The 15,724-nt window shown below is 44.7% G+C and overlaps 1 protein-coding gene across 2 annotated transcripts in view; it reads right to left on the reverse strand.

Moving 5' to 3' along the window:
• GALNT17 (polypeptide N-acetylgalactosaminyltransferase 17) overlaps positions 1 to 15,724 on the reverse strand; it is a 281,455-nt gene that overhangs the window by 156,375 nt on the left and 109,356 nt on the right. For both annotated transcript variants that reach the window (XM_073315115.2, XM_073315116.2), the window contains 2 exons: positions 8,666 to 8,840; positions 3,174 to 3,371 (listed from right to left, as the gene is read on the reverse strand). In XM_073315115.2, the coding sequence (XP_073171216.1) occupies positions 3,174 to 3,371; positions 8,666 to 8,840 (373 nt within the window). The remainder of the gene's footprint in view (positions 1 to 3,173; positions 3,372 to 8,665; positions 8,841 to 15,724) is intronic.

Genomic DNA, 15,724 nt, shown 5'->3' on the forward strand with positions numbered 1-15,724 from the left:
CTACAGCTCACTTCATTGGATGCATTCAGTGGAAAATACAGTGAGCCTCTAAGGTGCCACTAGTACTCCTTTTCTTTTTGCGAATACAGACTAACACGACTGCTACTCTGAAACCTGTCATATTTGCCTACAGTTTCCCTGCCTATTGCTCTGACCACATCATCCCCATTTTTCATATCTATCCACTGACTCCTCGGCTCTCCACAGCCCTCCCCTTCCTCAATCAGCCACTCTTCTAGGGTTGCCAGGAGTCTGGTTTTCGACCAGAACACCCGGTCGAAGAGGTACCCTGGTGGCTTCGGGGAGCACCACTGACTGGGCTGTTAAAAGTCCAGTGGGCAGCGCAACAGGGCTAAGGCAGGCTCTCTGCCTACAGTGGCTCCGCGTGACTCCTGGAAGCAGCAGCATGTCCTCTCCTCCAGCTTCTAGGCATAGGGGCAGCCAGGGGGCTCTGCGCGCTGCCCTTGCCCCAAGCACCAGCCTCGCAGCTCCCATTGGCCAGGAACTGCGGCCAATGGGAGCTGCAGGGGTGGCACCTGCAGACGGGGCAGTGCGCAGAGCCACCTGGCCGCGTCTCCACGTAGGAACCAGAGAGGGGACATACGGCTGCTTCCGGCAGCTGCCTGAGGTAAGTGCTGCCCGGAGCTTGCAGCCCTGACCCAGCCCTGATCCCCCTCCCACCTTCCAAACGCTCGATCCCAGCTTGGAGCAACCTCTATCCCCAGCCCTACCCCAGAGTCTGCACCCCCAACCAGAGCCCTCACTCCATCCTGCAGCCCAACCCCCTGAGCCAGACTGGTGAAAATGAGTGAGTGAGGATGGGGAGAGCAAGCGACAGAGGGAGGGGGGATGGAGTGGGTGGGGCCTCTGAGAAGGGGGAGGGCAGGAGCGGAGCAAGGGTGATCAGTTTTGTGCGAGTATAAAATTGACAATCCTACACTCTTCCCTCTTATTGCATTTCCCCCCTTCTCATCCATGCTGTGTACAATGCCAGTCTTCTCCTGTCCACCTTTCACCCATGTCTTTGTGCTTCCAGGCTGCTCTCTATTCATGGTACTCAGCTCCAACCCTTCAAATCCCCTTCGACACCTATAAGAAATCTATCAACCAATGACAGCTAGGCTTAGGGGAGGGGGAAATAATAAAATGTCTATTTGTACATTAACATAGATTAGACGGGTTATTGCCCTTTCACTCACTCTTCCTATGTCCCATATTATTTATATAGTAAACTCTTAGGAGGAAGGACCACGCTTGTCTCTGTATACTATGAAGAAACATCAATATTGGGACCTTGGGGCACTAGTAAAAGATCAGTAATTTATCAGTAACAATAATGCTATACATAAGTGAACAATAGCAATAACAGTTCTCCATTCCCACCCACTGCATTCTTGGGGAAGTACTTTGGGGAAGACTTTCAAAGGTACGTATGGGAGTTTGGTGCTCAGGTTCCACTGTAAGTCCATGGGAGCTAAACATCTAATTCACATTTGTGGCCTTCTCTATTGCTAGTGCTTCCACGTCCAACATTTCGGTCACTGAAAAGTTACTGTGGAATAGGAAATTATAGGGGTGACCACACTGTTAGCATGTCCTTAGGACCACAGAGTCCTAGAGCTGAAGGCCAAAAGGGAACATTACATCATCTAACCTGAACCCCTCCCACCCCCCACGTATCACAAGTCATTAAATTTCACCCAGTTACTCCTGTATTGTGCCCAATAACTTGTGTTTGGCTAAAACATAACTTTCAGAAAGGGCTCTAAGTCTTGATTTGAAGTCAAGAGACGGACAATCCACAGTTTCTCCTGGTAGTTTGTTCCAATGGCTAATCACCCTCACGGTTAAAAAAAACCTGCCTTATTTCTAATTTAGATTTCTCTGGCTTCAGCTTCCAGCCATTAGCTCTATCTCCATTACACCATTTTTCCCGAGACGGATTTTTCCAGGATATACCTGTTTAGTGAGATGATATCCTGATCATTTTGTTGTCAGCAGGGATTTAAAATCATATTTAAAGAAAATAGATTATAGGCCTAGATATTGTGTTCTTGGAGTTGAGAGAAAACGAAGGTGTTTTCCCATGCCTACATTTGTAACAGCAGGCAAAATATGCCTGGTGGTAACACCCCCTCAGCAGCCAAGCCCATAGCAGCACATTATAAAAGAGCAATATACTGTAGCAGGTAAAAACAGTCCTGTAGCTGCTTAGACGTTGTCCGACAAATTACATTATATGAGAAAAATCAGCTCATTCCTGTGAATTTAAAAAGTTAACAATAAATATAATAACCTGAATTATTTTCTAGTAAAGTGACATTTTAAAATCTACAATTAAAACCTCTGCTTGTATAGTGCAATGGAGTCCTGATTCCTTACCGGTTCCCTGAGTATGAATGCAACGTGAAATAATATGATGGTCCTCCACTTGGAAAAGTGAAATCCCTCACCACAGTAACATATGAACACAGACTCTACTCTCAGTCTATGACATCGTTGCCACAACTTCTGGGCCATCTTCCTTATTCTACAAGTCATAGCGAGCAGATCGAGGGACGTGATCGTTCCCCTCTATTCGACATTGGTGAGGCCTCGTCTGGAGTACTGTGTCCAGTTTTGGGCCCTACACTACAAGAAGGATGTGGATAAATTGGAGAGAGTCCAGCGAAGGGCAACAAAAATGATTAGGGGTCTGGAACACATGACTTATGAGGAGAGGCTGAGGGAGCTGGGATTGTTTAGCCTGCAGAAGAGAAGAATGAGGGGGGATTTGATAGCTGCTTTCAACTACCTGAAAGGGGGTTCCAAAGAGGATGGCTCTAGACTGTTCTCAATGGTAGCAGATGACAGAACGAGGAGTAATGGTCTCAAGTTGCAGTGGGGGAGGTTTAGGTTGGATATTAGGAAAAACTTTTTCACTAAGAGGGTGGTGAAACACTGGAATGCGTTACCTAGGGAGGTGGTAGAATCTCCTTCCTTAGAGGTTTTTAAGGTCAGGCTTGACAAAGCCCTGGCTGGGATGATTTAACTGGGAATTGGTCCTGCTTCGAGCAGGGGGTTGGACTAGATGGCCTTCAGGGGTCCCTTCCAACCCTGATATTCTATGATTCTATGATTCCATTTCACTGGCTCTCTTTGATTACTGAGCATGTCCTGGCTCCACAACATACCTGATTGGCAGTGAAGGGTCACCAGCATCCCACCAGTCTTTGGGAGGGCTAATGTACATGCACCATAACTCCCAGCTGTATCCATGGGCAGAGTTCTCATAACGCTGCACCTCAAAGTTGTCCTGCTTGATATTGTCGATGGATGGAAGAATAACCCTTTTCCGGTTTTCTTGGATTCGTGAAAGAACTGGCTCAGCCCTAAAAGGCCAAAAAGAAGGAAACAGAAAAGGGACATGAACTGCTGTTACAACACAGATGGACACAGTAGCACTTTAACAACCCACGTACCTGATGGCAACACTTAGGTTATGTGTATGCTGCAGTCGAAGGTTTGATTGCAGGACAGATTGGCACACCTGTGCTAACTTTAATCTACCCTACTGGCTAAAAATAGCAGTAAAGACATGGTGGCATGGGTTTCAGTGTGCATTATCCAAGTCTGCCAGGTACCCTCCATCCATACTGGCATAGCCAGGCCATGCCAAAACCCAAGCAATTACACCTCCATCTACAGTGTAGACATACCCCTAGTGAATGCCTTACTTCTGCTAGCTCGGACAGCACCCCTGTAGGACAGGGCAAAGAAGAAGGACCCATTTCTATTCTCACTTAAGATGGCATAATTCCAGTGACTTGTTGGAGTTACAAAGATGCAAGGGACAGCAGAATCCAACCAACAGAGGTTAAGTGACTGGCACTAGGCCACACAGCTGTTCAGGGTTTGTCTACACTACAAAATTAAGTTGACTTTATCTAATTCGACCTCGAGCCTCAGAATTAATTAAGTCGATTGTGCATGGCCACACCATGCTCATTGTCTCGATGGAGTGTGTCCTCACTAGCAATGCCTGCATCGATGCACAAAGCAGTGCATTGTGGGTAGCTATCCCAAAGTGCAACTTGCCACAGTGTGTTTTGGGAAGTTTGTGCAATGCCCCATGGGATCAAAACATTGTCACAGGGGAGAAAGGGAACACTGCGCCAACATCGCATGATGCACTGTGCTCAATGGCAAACAACCCAGAGGTTTTTGTGCCTTAAAACTGCCGCACGTATGCCGTAAGCCCAGAGGCATGGAGCCTGCTCAGTTGTGCACTCTTGCTGTGAGCATCTCAAACACCTTGTGCCTTCTCCTGCAGTATTTCCAGGGCTGAAGTAGGGTTGCTGTGTGGAACACGGCGATGTCCTGCAAGCAGCCCCATCTTGGCACCAGACCACCTTGCCAAAGAGTACATAAACTGAAAGGGATACTTTTCAATGGTGTTGCAAGCACTGGTGGATCACAGGAGCGTTTCACCGACATCAATGTAGGATGGTCAGGAAAGGTTCATGACGTGCGCATCTTTAGGAACTTGGGTCTGTTTAGAAAGCTGCAATCCAGGACTTTCTTTCCAGACCACAAAGTGAACATTGATGATGTTGAGATGCCTATAGTTATCCTGGGGGGACCCAGCCTACCCCTTGCTCCCATGGCTCATGAAGCCAATCTCTCGCCATCTGGACAGCAGTAAGGAACAGTTCAACTAAAGGCTCAGCAAGTGCAGAATGGAGGTTGAATGCACCTTTGGTCATTTGGAAGGGCGCTGTAGAAGTTTACTAACAAGGTTGGACCTTTGTGAAGAGAACATCCCCATGGTTATAGCTGCCTGCTGTGTGCTCCATAATACCTGTGGAAAAAAAGGGGGGAAATTTTCCGCAGGGGTGGGCAGTTGAGGCAGATCGCATGGCAGCCATTTTTGAGCAGCCAGACACCAGGGCAATAAGAAAAGCACAGCAAAGGGCGCTGCGTATCCACGAGGCTTTGAAAAGCCGTTTCAATAATGAGTCACCATGGTGGAAGAAATAAGACTGCCCTGCCCAGAAACCTTCTGCAAAGGATTGCAGAGTACCTCCATGAAAGTTTCCTAGAGATATCCATGGAGGATTCCTGGGCTATCCCACTCCACATAAACACTCTTTTTCGGGGGCCACCCTTTGCGTAGCTGGAGCAGCCTCTTGGAAGCAGAGAACCACAGCACCTCGGTTTTTCTTCACAGTAAATGTGCAATACCACCAAATGCGTGCGCCCACTAAAGTTTAACTGGACTTTGATTGTAACTGTATACTCACCAGAGGTGCCTTCCCCAGCATCACGGTTGGCCACCGTGATGTCCTGCAACCCACAGGGCTCCAGGGTTAAAAATATTTCCTGGCTCTCAGGGAGAATGGATCCACCACTTGCCTGTCTCCCATTCTCCTCCTCTTCCTCCGCCTCATGCACCATACCGTCTTCCTCATTGTCCCTAGACTCACCACCTGTGAGGTGTCCATGTTGCTTGTGGGGGTACTGCTAGGGTCACCACCGAGAATCGCATGCAGCTTGCTGTAGAACCAGCGCGTGTGGGGTTCAGCCCCAGAATGACTGTTCGCCTCCCTTGGCTTCTGGTAAGCTTGGCAAAGTTATTTTATTTTCACACGGCACTGCTATGTCCCCCTCGTGTAGCCCTTCTCCCCCATTCCACGAGCGATCTCTGCATAGATGTTGGCGTTTCTTCTGCTGGATCGGAGCTCTGCTGCACACAGACTCTTCTCCTGACAAAGCAATGAGATCCACCACCTCCTGGAGCACATTTGGGGCGTGTAGTCTCCATGATCAGCTGTGCTCAAGCTGGCATGCTCCCAGTGCTGATCAAACAGGAAATGGGAAATCAAAAATTCCCAGGACTTTAGTAGAGGAGGGGCTGTTTCCTGCGTACCTGGCTGCAGTGCAGCAGAGTAGAGAATGATCTCCAGAGTGGTCACAGATGAGCATTGTGGGACACCACTTGGAGGCCAATTAAGTCGAATTACACAATGCTGCATCTGCACTACCTCGCAGTCGACCCATGAACATCGAATTAAGCACTACGCCTCTCGCAGAGGTGGATTACAGAAGTCGACATTAGAAGCAACTTAGGTCGGCGTAAAGGACCCGATAGTGTAGACACATACATTATCAGGTCGACTTAAGGCGGCTTCCTTCAACCTAATTTTTTAGTGTAGACCAGGCCTCAGTGACAGAGCCTATATTTGAATTTGAGAGTCCCTGGCTCGCAATGCTGTGCTCAATCCATTAAACCACCCTCTTATAAACATACTCGGAGTAGAAAGTGAACACAAAAACCAGAGGCAAAGGAAAGTTCTTCATTTTCCTGAGATTAAATGGATACTTTTTAAGGTCTGCAATGCAGCTTTATCAGCCACCAGGAAGGCTTTAGAAGTTTCCGAGCTTCCACTCCATGGGATTTCCTGCCTGGGAGAAGCATGGACATATCAATTATGTGGAACTATTATCAATTAGGCTACAGGGGACAGCTGCTGCATATGGATTTCAAATAGCAACATACCCATATGTGTTAGGGTTAGGCTCTCTCTTACGCAATTGAATATTCCTGTGCAAAATTCATGGACCCAGTGGAGAATACCACAGTACACACAAAGAAGCAATTTCACAAACCAGGAAGAATTTAAGGTATAAAGGCTTTACGAGACCCTCCAGAGCTGGATATGTCCCTTTCATGCAGAGACAACAGAGACAGTCCATTTTGTAGTGGCTTGATGTGGTTACAAAGTGTTATAAACATGAATTCAGTTGTGTTTTAAAGACAGGTTTCAGAGTAGCAGACATGTTAGTCTGTATTCGCAAAAAGAAAAGGAGTACTTGTGACACCTTAGAGACTAACAAATTTATTTGAGCATAAGCTTTTGTGAGCTACAGCTCACTTCATGCATCTGATGAAGTGAGCTGTAGCTCACGAAAGCTTATGCTCAAATAAATTTGTTAGTCTCTAAGGTGCCACAAGTCCTCCTTTTCTTTTTGTGTTTTAAAGAGCATTTCCCCATCATTTTAACCAAGAAGGTATGATACCAGGCAATGTGGTGAATAAGGGCTAGTTTTTCAATACCGTCTTCTGACATTCCACCTACAAAGTCAGAATGCGTACAGTGAATATCTGTATATGCAGATTGGCTAATTGCACAATAGTGTTCATTTGGGAGTACAATTACCTGCTTTGCACACAATGGTGGCACTTCTGCACATATACTGTGCATGCACACTTTGCTGGAGAAATTTAGGAAGCCCATTCTGAAAGCATGCCAACAGAGACCAGATTTCCCAATATGAATGCTTAAATTGCCCTTGAGATCCTCGACTTGCTTCCACAAGTGGATATTGGCAGTAGGTGCAGGCAAATTTTCTGGCTGCACTTTGCTTCCTCCTCCCCCACCCCCACTTCTGAAAATGTGTCTCTAAATATAAGAAATAAAAGTAAATATAGGCATGGCTGTGCCGCTATCCCAACAGCGTTTCCTTGAAACATGCACACGGAAAACCACATATGGACCCAAGCCACAAAATTCTGATCTGGAACCCTGCTTCTGCTCCAGCTGAGAGTGTTCAGAGCTGGGGTTTGGGATCAGCCTCCCCTTTGTGAAAACAAGAACCACTGAACAGACAGGGCTCATTCTGTCTAGGATCTAAGCAATCAGTGAGAGCTGAGGATGTTCAGTGTCTGCCAAGATCAAGCTCATAATGCAGTCAAAGGAGCAATCTGCTACTCTCATTCCTTACTGATCAGAAAAGCTGCTTCAACAGTGAGTTCAGTAAATTATACTTTCCCGTACACATGCATACAATCCAGTTTTGAAAAGCTAGCAGCCTAATCACTGCAGTATTTAGATGGGAATACAGGTACTGGTGTGAGAAACAGCCTTCTATGTCCTTATTCATACGAAAAATGCGATAACTCTACACAGAATGTGTTTTCTATTTGCAGGTGATAGCACATTTTCCTGGTAAATGATTTTTTCTTTTCCTCCCTTCATATCACACAATGAAACATGCATTAGCCTTTCCAGCCTCCAATATTCTAAGCATGGCACACAGTGTTTTAAAAAACACATTTTGTTGCAAAATATCATTCATGGAACCTTCTTGTTGTGCAGACTTAGAAACGTAATAGAATTTCCTCTGATACTTTGTGCTCTGGATGCATCAATCCCTCTGAAAGAGTCCCTTTGAAACACTTTCTGCTATCCTTGCACTTTTGAACTTATTTTCAATTTAAGAAGAATCAAACCAATACAAAACATAAGCCTTCCCCAGAGAGACGAAAGTAGAAAGGCCTATAACATTGGAACCATTCTCTTTTTCAATTCCCGGCTGTCTCGTCTTTTTAGCTTACAGAATTCACTCAGGTCAAGGAGGGGGCACTGATCTGAACAAAATAAAATGTGAGTGGAGGTAGGATAAGTACAGAAAACAGGGACTTTAGCAGTCCTAGAGCGTACTGCCTCACCCAATCCAGGGTACGTTGGGGTAAAAGGAAGAATCTAGCTTTACTAATTTAATGGCGACATTTGCAAGAACGTCCAGGCTAAATTATACATTTTCAGCATGCCTGATTTATTCCCTTATAACCTAACCACACCATGAAATCATTACATCTGATTTTTTTTTTTATTATACTGACCAGCCAGCAGTGAATTCCACGTGGGCATCAAAGAATCCAGTGATGTGGCCAGTAGCGGCTTTCCAACCTTCAATGCGAGCTCGGATCAGGCCTTCTCTTTTCTGGTTGCGCACCACCTTCACGAGCCCCGGGTATCGTTTGTTGACATACTCTTCCAGAGGTGCCTTCAATTCCTCTAGAGGAGAAAACCCAGAGAGCCAATTCAAAAGGAGCAACAGTTTCCATAGGGAATCTAGTGCATTAATCAACTCTTATCACTGGTGAACATTGGCGGAGCTTACTGATACAGGATACCTTAGGGAAGAGGCTAGTAGGAAATGCAATACGTAGAAAAGGATTTAGGCCTAGTCAATGTTAATTGGGGAAAAGGGAATTTCAGGGAGCTGTTAGAAGTCTGAGCTGAGTGACTAAAAGGACAAGAAACAAGTCTTTGACCAGGATGTTGCTATTGTGTTACATCTAGGGCAAAATTTTCAAAAGTGACTAAGGCACTTAAGTACCATTTTCTAAAGAGTCTTAAGCTTTTAAGTGCCTAGCTGCCTTTTGAAAAGGGGACTTAGGCACTTTTGAAATTATACCCCTACTTCTGAATCTTTGTTCCTAATTTCTGAGCATTTGTTTAACCCCCATTAACGTCTTGGAAAGTCCCTTTACACAATTTCCTTTTTTAATACTTGTTTGTAAATTTGGGACCAGATTCTTTGCCCACAACCAGTTCCTTTGTGACATTCAGACAGCACTAACGAGCTGGCATGTGGACGTATGGCCACCACGTAGATGGTGTAAAGCCAGCATCGCTGGCTCCTATGCTGATACCGAATAGGACGTGCTTTCAGGGGCGTGTGAGAAGCATTTTCTTTGGGATCGTGGCCAGCTTGCATAACTTAGGACAGTACCTAGGCTACACTGATTTATGCTACAATTGGGACTGGTTTGGTGCAGATCAATCCAACAGGATGAAGGAGTCATCCAAACTCTCCTGTGTCAAGTAATTCCCAACAGTGGAGAAAATTAATCTTAATCTTTATTGGCTTTCCCCTCTCTCCTAAATGCAATTTTAATGTATTTTACCTTTTTCTCATCAGCTATTTCCAGGTTTTTTATCACTCTGTCCTCTTTGCAAAAACTGAGAGGCTTAGAGCAAATACGAAGGGACAAGGCTCCGCAGAGTAGCGAGAGACCAGGTAAACGTCCCTGCTGTACTTGGGACACTGTTTCATTATAAAATAAAATGTCACCAATACTGTTAAAAGAATCAAAGAAATACTGTGGCTGATGTTAGTGATTTTGCCTCCTGTAGGCTTGAGTGGACTGCTGTGAACATTGCAAAATGAGATCAGTCGACTGGCTTAATCAGCCGGTGTCATTTAAATTGCTGCAAACGGCACCCCTCCGTTTCTCCCTTTCCTGTGGCTCAGCCTTGCTATATCAATATCCGTGTTGGTTGCATACAGACTTTGCCCTTCGACTACCTGAAATCCTTCCACTTTTATTTATAGCAATGAAGAGATTTCTGCTTCATTCAGCAGAGCCTAAATATCATGCACTCTAAGTACTTCTACTTACTGGGAAACTGCTGATCATTTAATTAAGTTGTTTAAGACGGCGTACGCTCTACTGCTGAGTACATAATGGCTCTAAGTTTCTAGAGTCACTACTGGTACCAAACTTATTAGTACTTTCTGATGCCTGTGGTGTATAAAAGACATGTAATGTAAAAGCAATCTCTAGGGTACGCACATGGAAGCATACAAAAATAAATAAATAAATATTGAATGTTGGAGTGTCAGTTCAATTATGGAAAAGCACCCCAAAATCTGGGTGCTTATCCACACCGTACTGGGACCAAAGCTCCTAAGTTTGTAGCGCTGGACTGGAAGTCTCATGAGACTAGACTCTCCTGGGAGATTTCCACTACTTCCTGCTTCCAACTAAATTAGAAACACTCGGCAGTCCTGCTTCTAGCCCCGGATACAACCTGCCTGCAAAAAAAGGAGAAATTGTAGCAAGTATTTTTGATTCTCAAAATAAGGTTTGGTTTCGAGTTAACAACATGCAAAACACTCAGGCTAGGGGCCTAAACCCCTGATTTGCAAGGTATATTCCATTGAATACTACTGAATTCTCTGTTTTTTTAAAAATGCTCTACCTTTTTGCAGAATAAGAGGAATTTTAAGGATGCAGGACTGTATCAGAAATTCTGCCCTTTCCCATGAAACTTTACATGGGGTAGTATATCTGATTTGTCCACAAAATAAACTAATGCAGAATAATTAAAATAAAATGCACAATACTGGATACAATCTTTGATATTGTGCCAATCATAAACAGGCCTCTATTGTGCTGAGAATTGAACAAAATTAGTTTACAATTCTGACTGCAACCGAAACATGCCAGGTAAGGGAGGCTGGGTGATGTAGTGGATAGAGGACTGACTGGGATTCAGGATATCCAGGTTCTGTTCCTAGCTCTGCTTTGTATCCTTGAGCAAGTCACGTCACCTCTCTGTGCCTCAGTTTCCCAATCTGTAACATGATGATACTTGCATCCTTTATAAAGCACTTTGAGATCTACTGATGAAAAGTGTGATATCAGAGCTAAGTTTTATTATGTACCGAGACAGACTGCAGGCATCATATTGTTAAAACAAATTGCTGGAGAATGACCCTCATTTCTGCAGAACTCAAGGGCTCCATGATATTATCTTATGGCATGGCTAGGAATTCCTATGCGAGGCTTATTGACCTATTCCTGCCCCCCACCTTTCAGAAGAATCACTGTTAATGCAATACACAAGGTCAGAATAGTTGCTGAGATATGAGTGGAAAGTAAGTTGCTACTTTAAGAAAACACAGCAATGGAAAACAGAGGAGTAAACAGTAAACCCCATCTATTATGCTTAGCCAGAGAAGTCAAAGGAAATGGGATCAGCTATTCCCTCTCCTCATGCATTCTTCCAAGCACTTAAAAATAGTGCTTTTGTGAGACTATCTTTCTGGCATTGTTCCTCCTCACATATTTGTTTCCCTCAGGTAGAGTCTCTGTCTCTTATGCTGAAATAGGGAAGAAGGGGGAGGGGAGGAAACTTGCAACCCTAAGCTTCTGCATCACATACATATATTATTGTGGCAACTTCGGTTTCATGCTGAGCCACTCATAGGAAACCAATATTTTATGGAGGTGACATCCCCTCTGTGAGAGGCTTCAAGGCAACAGAGACACAAAATTTTTTGACAGACATAACCCCACATGTATAGCATCAGTTTCTGAAGTGTTTTTGTCAGAAGGTAAGCCATTAATGTTGCATTATCATGGATTTATAGGCCACATTAAACCATGGGTGCTGGAACAATTTTTATAGTGTGGGATCTGAGAGCCACTGAACGAAACTATAAACCAGGGATATAATGGAAACTACTTCAAGCCCAGGGGTGCGGTAGCACCCCCAGCACCCTTAATTCCAGCACCTCTGCATTAAACAATGACAAGACTTTCACGACTAGAGTTTAAGTTTCTCTGCTGAAGGAAGGAAGGAAGGCAAGTGGGGAAAACGCTAATGGGAGTTAGATGAGGAAGCCGAAAGTTTAATGTACCCAAGAGTGACAGAGGGAGAAGGAGTGTTAATATGCAATTTGGGATACATCTATACTGCAGCCAGGGGTGAATGACAGCTCATGCAGACATCCCAGCACGAGCTGTATGCTAGCAAGCTTGCTAAAAATAGAAGTGAGGATGTTGCCGTACAGGCTACAGCACAGCATCTACTTGCTCGTACAGCCTGTGCTGAAGCCCAGGTCACCACGCCCTCGCTTCTACAGGAACTCCTCGCTTAACGTGGTAGTTCTGTTCCTGAAAAATGCGACTTTAAGCAACACGATGTTAAGTGAATCCACTTTCCCCAATTTTAAACAAGCAATTTAATACAGGTATTAAATAGACTGGCAGCCCCCCATCAGCTCCCCTACACCTCCCCGCAGCGCCTCCCACCCACTGGCAGACCCTGCGGATCAGTGCCTTTCTCCTGCTCCCCTCGCCTCCTGCCTGCTGCAATCAGCTGGCTTGCAGCATTCAGGAGGCTGGGGAGGGAGGGGGAGCCTGCGCGCTGCGTCCTCACTCCTCCCCCCTCCCTCCTGAATACCACAAACCAGCTGATTGCCGCGGGCAGGAGTTGAGGGGAACAGGGAGAAGGCGCTGATCTGCAGGGTCTGCCAGCGGGCGGGAGGTGCTGGGGACAGGCATAGGGGAGCGGATCGGTGGGCTGGCAACCGTGCACAAAGCAGGTGGCCAAATGACATTATAGCAGAGCATTGCACAACTTTAAATGAGCATGTTTTGTAATGGAGCAGGGATGTAAGATCGAAACAACGTTAAGCAAGAGGACGTTAAGTGGGGAGTTACTGTATTTTTAGCAAGCTCACTAGAGTCCAGCTAGAGCAGGTACACATATTTGAGCTGCCATTCACATCCCCAGCTGCAAAGTAGACATATTCTTAGTGACGGGTGAACCTCAAGTGGCTTAGAGTTCTGGTTTGGTACAGATAATCACCTAAAATGATTATACAAATGACTTGGATTGGCAAAACTGCAAGAACAGACCTGTGTGCAATGCTACATTCTTTCTCTATTTTATCTGTGCACGGTTCGTTTGGTAGATAAATAGTAACTGTATTTCAGCTAACACTGATGGTCAATATTGAGATGGGACCCCAGGAAGAAAACTCAGGTGGGGGTTGGACTTTGGATTTCGACTCTCAGCCCATCCAGAACTGAGGCTGTCTCATTAGAAAGACAGGTCCTACCTGTAAAACTTAGGTGCAAGTGTAAGGAGTGAAAACCTAGCTCCACTGACATCAACGGCAAAACTCTTATGGCCTTCACTGGAGCCACAGTTTCACCCAGTGATCCAGATTTCCATTCCTCCAAATAGATGAGTGGGGGCTGGTAGTAATCTGAGATTTCGGGTCCCTTAGGTGCTTTTAAATACACAGGTATGTCCATCCCATTGGCAATCAACTGCAGCCTACCACTCACTTGGGATATGTGAAGCCCGCACTGCTCAGTTTCTGCAGAGGTTGATTTTGTACCATTCCCTCTAGATGAACTCTGCTGGATTGTAAATCAGAAGTCACTCTCACATCTAATCTTAACTAAATCATGGTAAATTATTCCTAATTTTATCTTGCGTTTGTTGTGTTTAGTGACTGACATTAGCATAACAGGAAAATAACTCAATGCCTGCCAACATGGCATCGTCAGAACATGTAGTTTTAGGCTCTGAATCCAGAGGGCTATTGCATTTAGGTCAGTAGCAGGAAATTTATTCTCTGTCTTATAAATTATCCCAAATACTGGCTGCTTTATCCCAAAATATTACATTTTTATAGCGTAGCCCAGAGCTCACATTATGTAACAAGGTTGGGAGGTTCAGAAATAGCATGCCAGAAATTAGATGATTTCAAAAAAGGGGTGGGGGAGAGCCTCCCCTATGAAGTTGGCATTCACATAAATTGGTTACCCTGCCCTGGGCTTCACTATTTTCAAGGCTTCCTGCTAATTAGAGTAGGGGAGAAAATGGCATACAGTTCAGAGAACTGACTGCAGTTCTGATCAGTTCTTTTGTGCACTTCGTTATAACATTTTGCTCTTCCATAACACCACTGATGACCAGAAGATTTAAACGAGCTTCACAAAAACACTAAGTCTCACAGTATCTCTACGAGACACTTTAGCATTATCTCCATTTCACCATTTCCGTTTGTAAACTGAGGATCACAGAAGCAAAACGACTTGCCCAAAGTTACAAAGTGAGCCAGGAGCAGAGCTGGGGCTGGAACTGAGGCTTCCTGGTTCCAGATCCATTTTTCTAATTACTGGGCTATCTAACTATCTTGCTCCCCACCATGGTATTTGAGTACATGGACCTTACATGCCTTACAGATGGGTAGTTTGAGACATTCTCTCTTAATTATAACCCTATTCTCCACATTGGTGTCCATTCTGCTCTTCCCTTTGAAGAGGGCTGGATGGATTCTCTTTCAGCTCACATCCACATGTTTTTTTAAATCATGTTCAAGTTGGAGATAATAAATATTAGTACAAGAGGAGGTGAATTTTTGGTATTTGACATTCCATGAGCAACTTCCAACTGAGACGGATGCTCCTGGTAAACATGCCAGTAGACTCCATTTCAATGATCTCTTGATTCCTATCTGACTCAATTATTCTCTCGTGGAAGATGAGTCCCAGGAGCTAGACGCCCTAGAAACCAATATATCTGCTGCTCTGTTAAAAAACTTGTCTGGCTGGATATTCAGGTTATGTTTGTCATTGGCAATTTTATTGTGCCACCAAAGCTTTTGGCAACCACGTGGTCTCCAGCTGTTACCTTCCAACTGGTATCAGTTATACTATCAATTGGAATTGATAATACAGAAGGCTTGGCCAGCTATATAGGCATTTGAGAAGGTTACTTCTGGCTAGAACTAAGATTTTGGCTTTGAGAATATTGGTTTGATTTTCAGCCAAAGTAATGTGCAAGAAGCACAGAAGAACAGTAGACAGTGGATGAGAAGGGTCATCTAACTGATTAGGTTGGCCTATCACTGAACTAGAGTTAGGGGGGAGCTTTTGTAACAAGACTTGGAAATGGGAAAAACTCTGTGAGTTTTCATATTTAGTTGTATACCTTTTAGGTGAAGCTAAGGGAAGGGAAGCAGCTGCCAGTGAGAGAATTATAACATATGGATTAAACTGTGCAAAATGTGGTGACTTAGGCCGCATTACGTATCAAGCCTTGGGTTCCATAGACCCCAACACACAGCAAAACCCAGAGGGATACAAACCAAACTAAAAGGTTTGCCAAGCCCCTATGTACATTGGTACGGTCTGCACAACTCTAACCTGGACACAATCTAGCCAGCATAACACTAGCTGTAATTAAACAACTTGTCAATTAGAAGATTTGAGGTACCTTGGGATTTGTGTTGGCTAAGGCAACTTTGATGCCTAACAAGACTTGGAAGGCTCTTAACTTCATGTAAGTCTATTAAAACCTTCCCC

The sequence above is a fragment of the Lepidochelys kempii genome, chromosome 17 (genome assembly GCF_965140285.1).
Source record: "Lepidochelys kempii isolate rLepKem1 chromosome 17, rLepKem1.hap1, whole genome shotgun sequence".
NCBI lineage: Eukaryota > Metazoa > Chordata > Testudines > Cheloniidae > Lepidochelys > Lepidochelys kempii.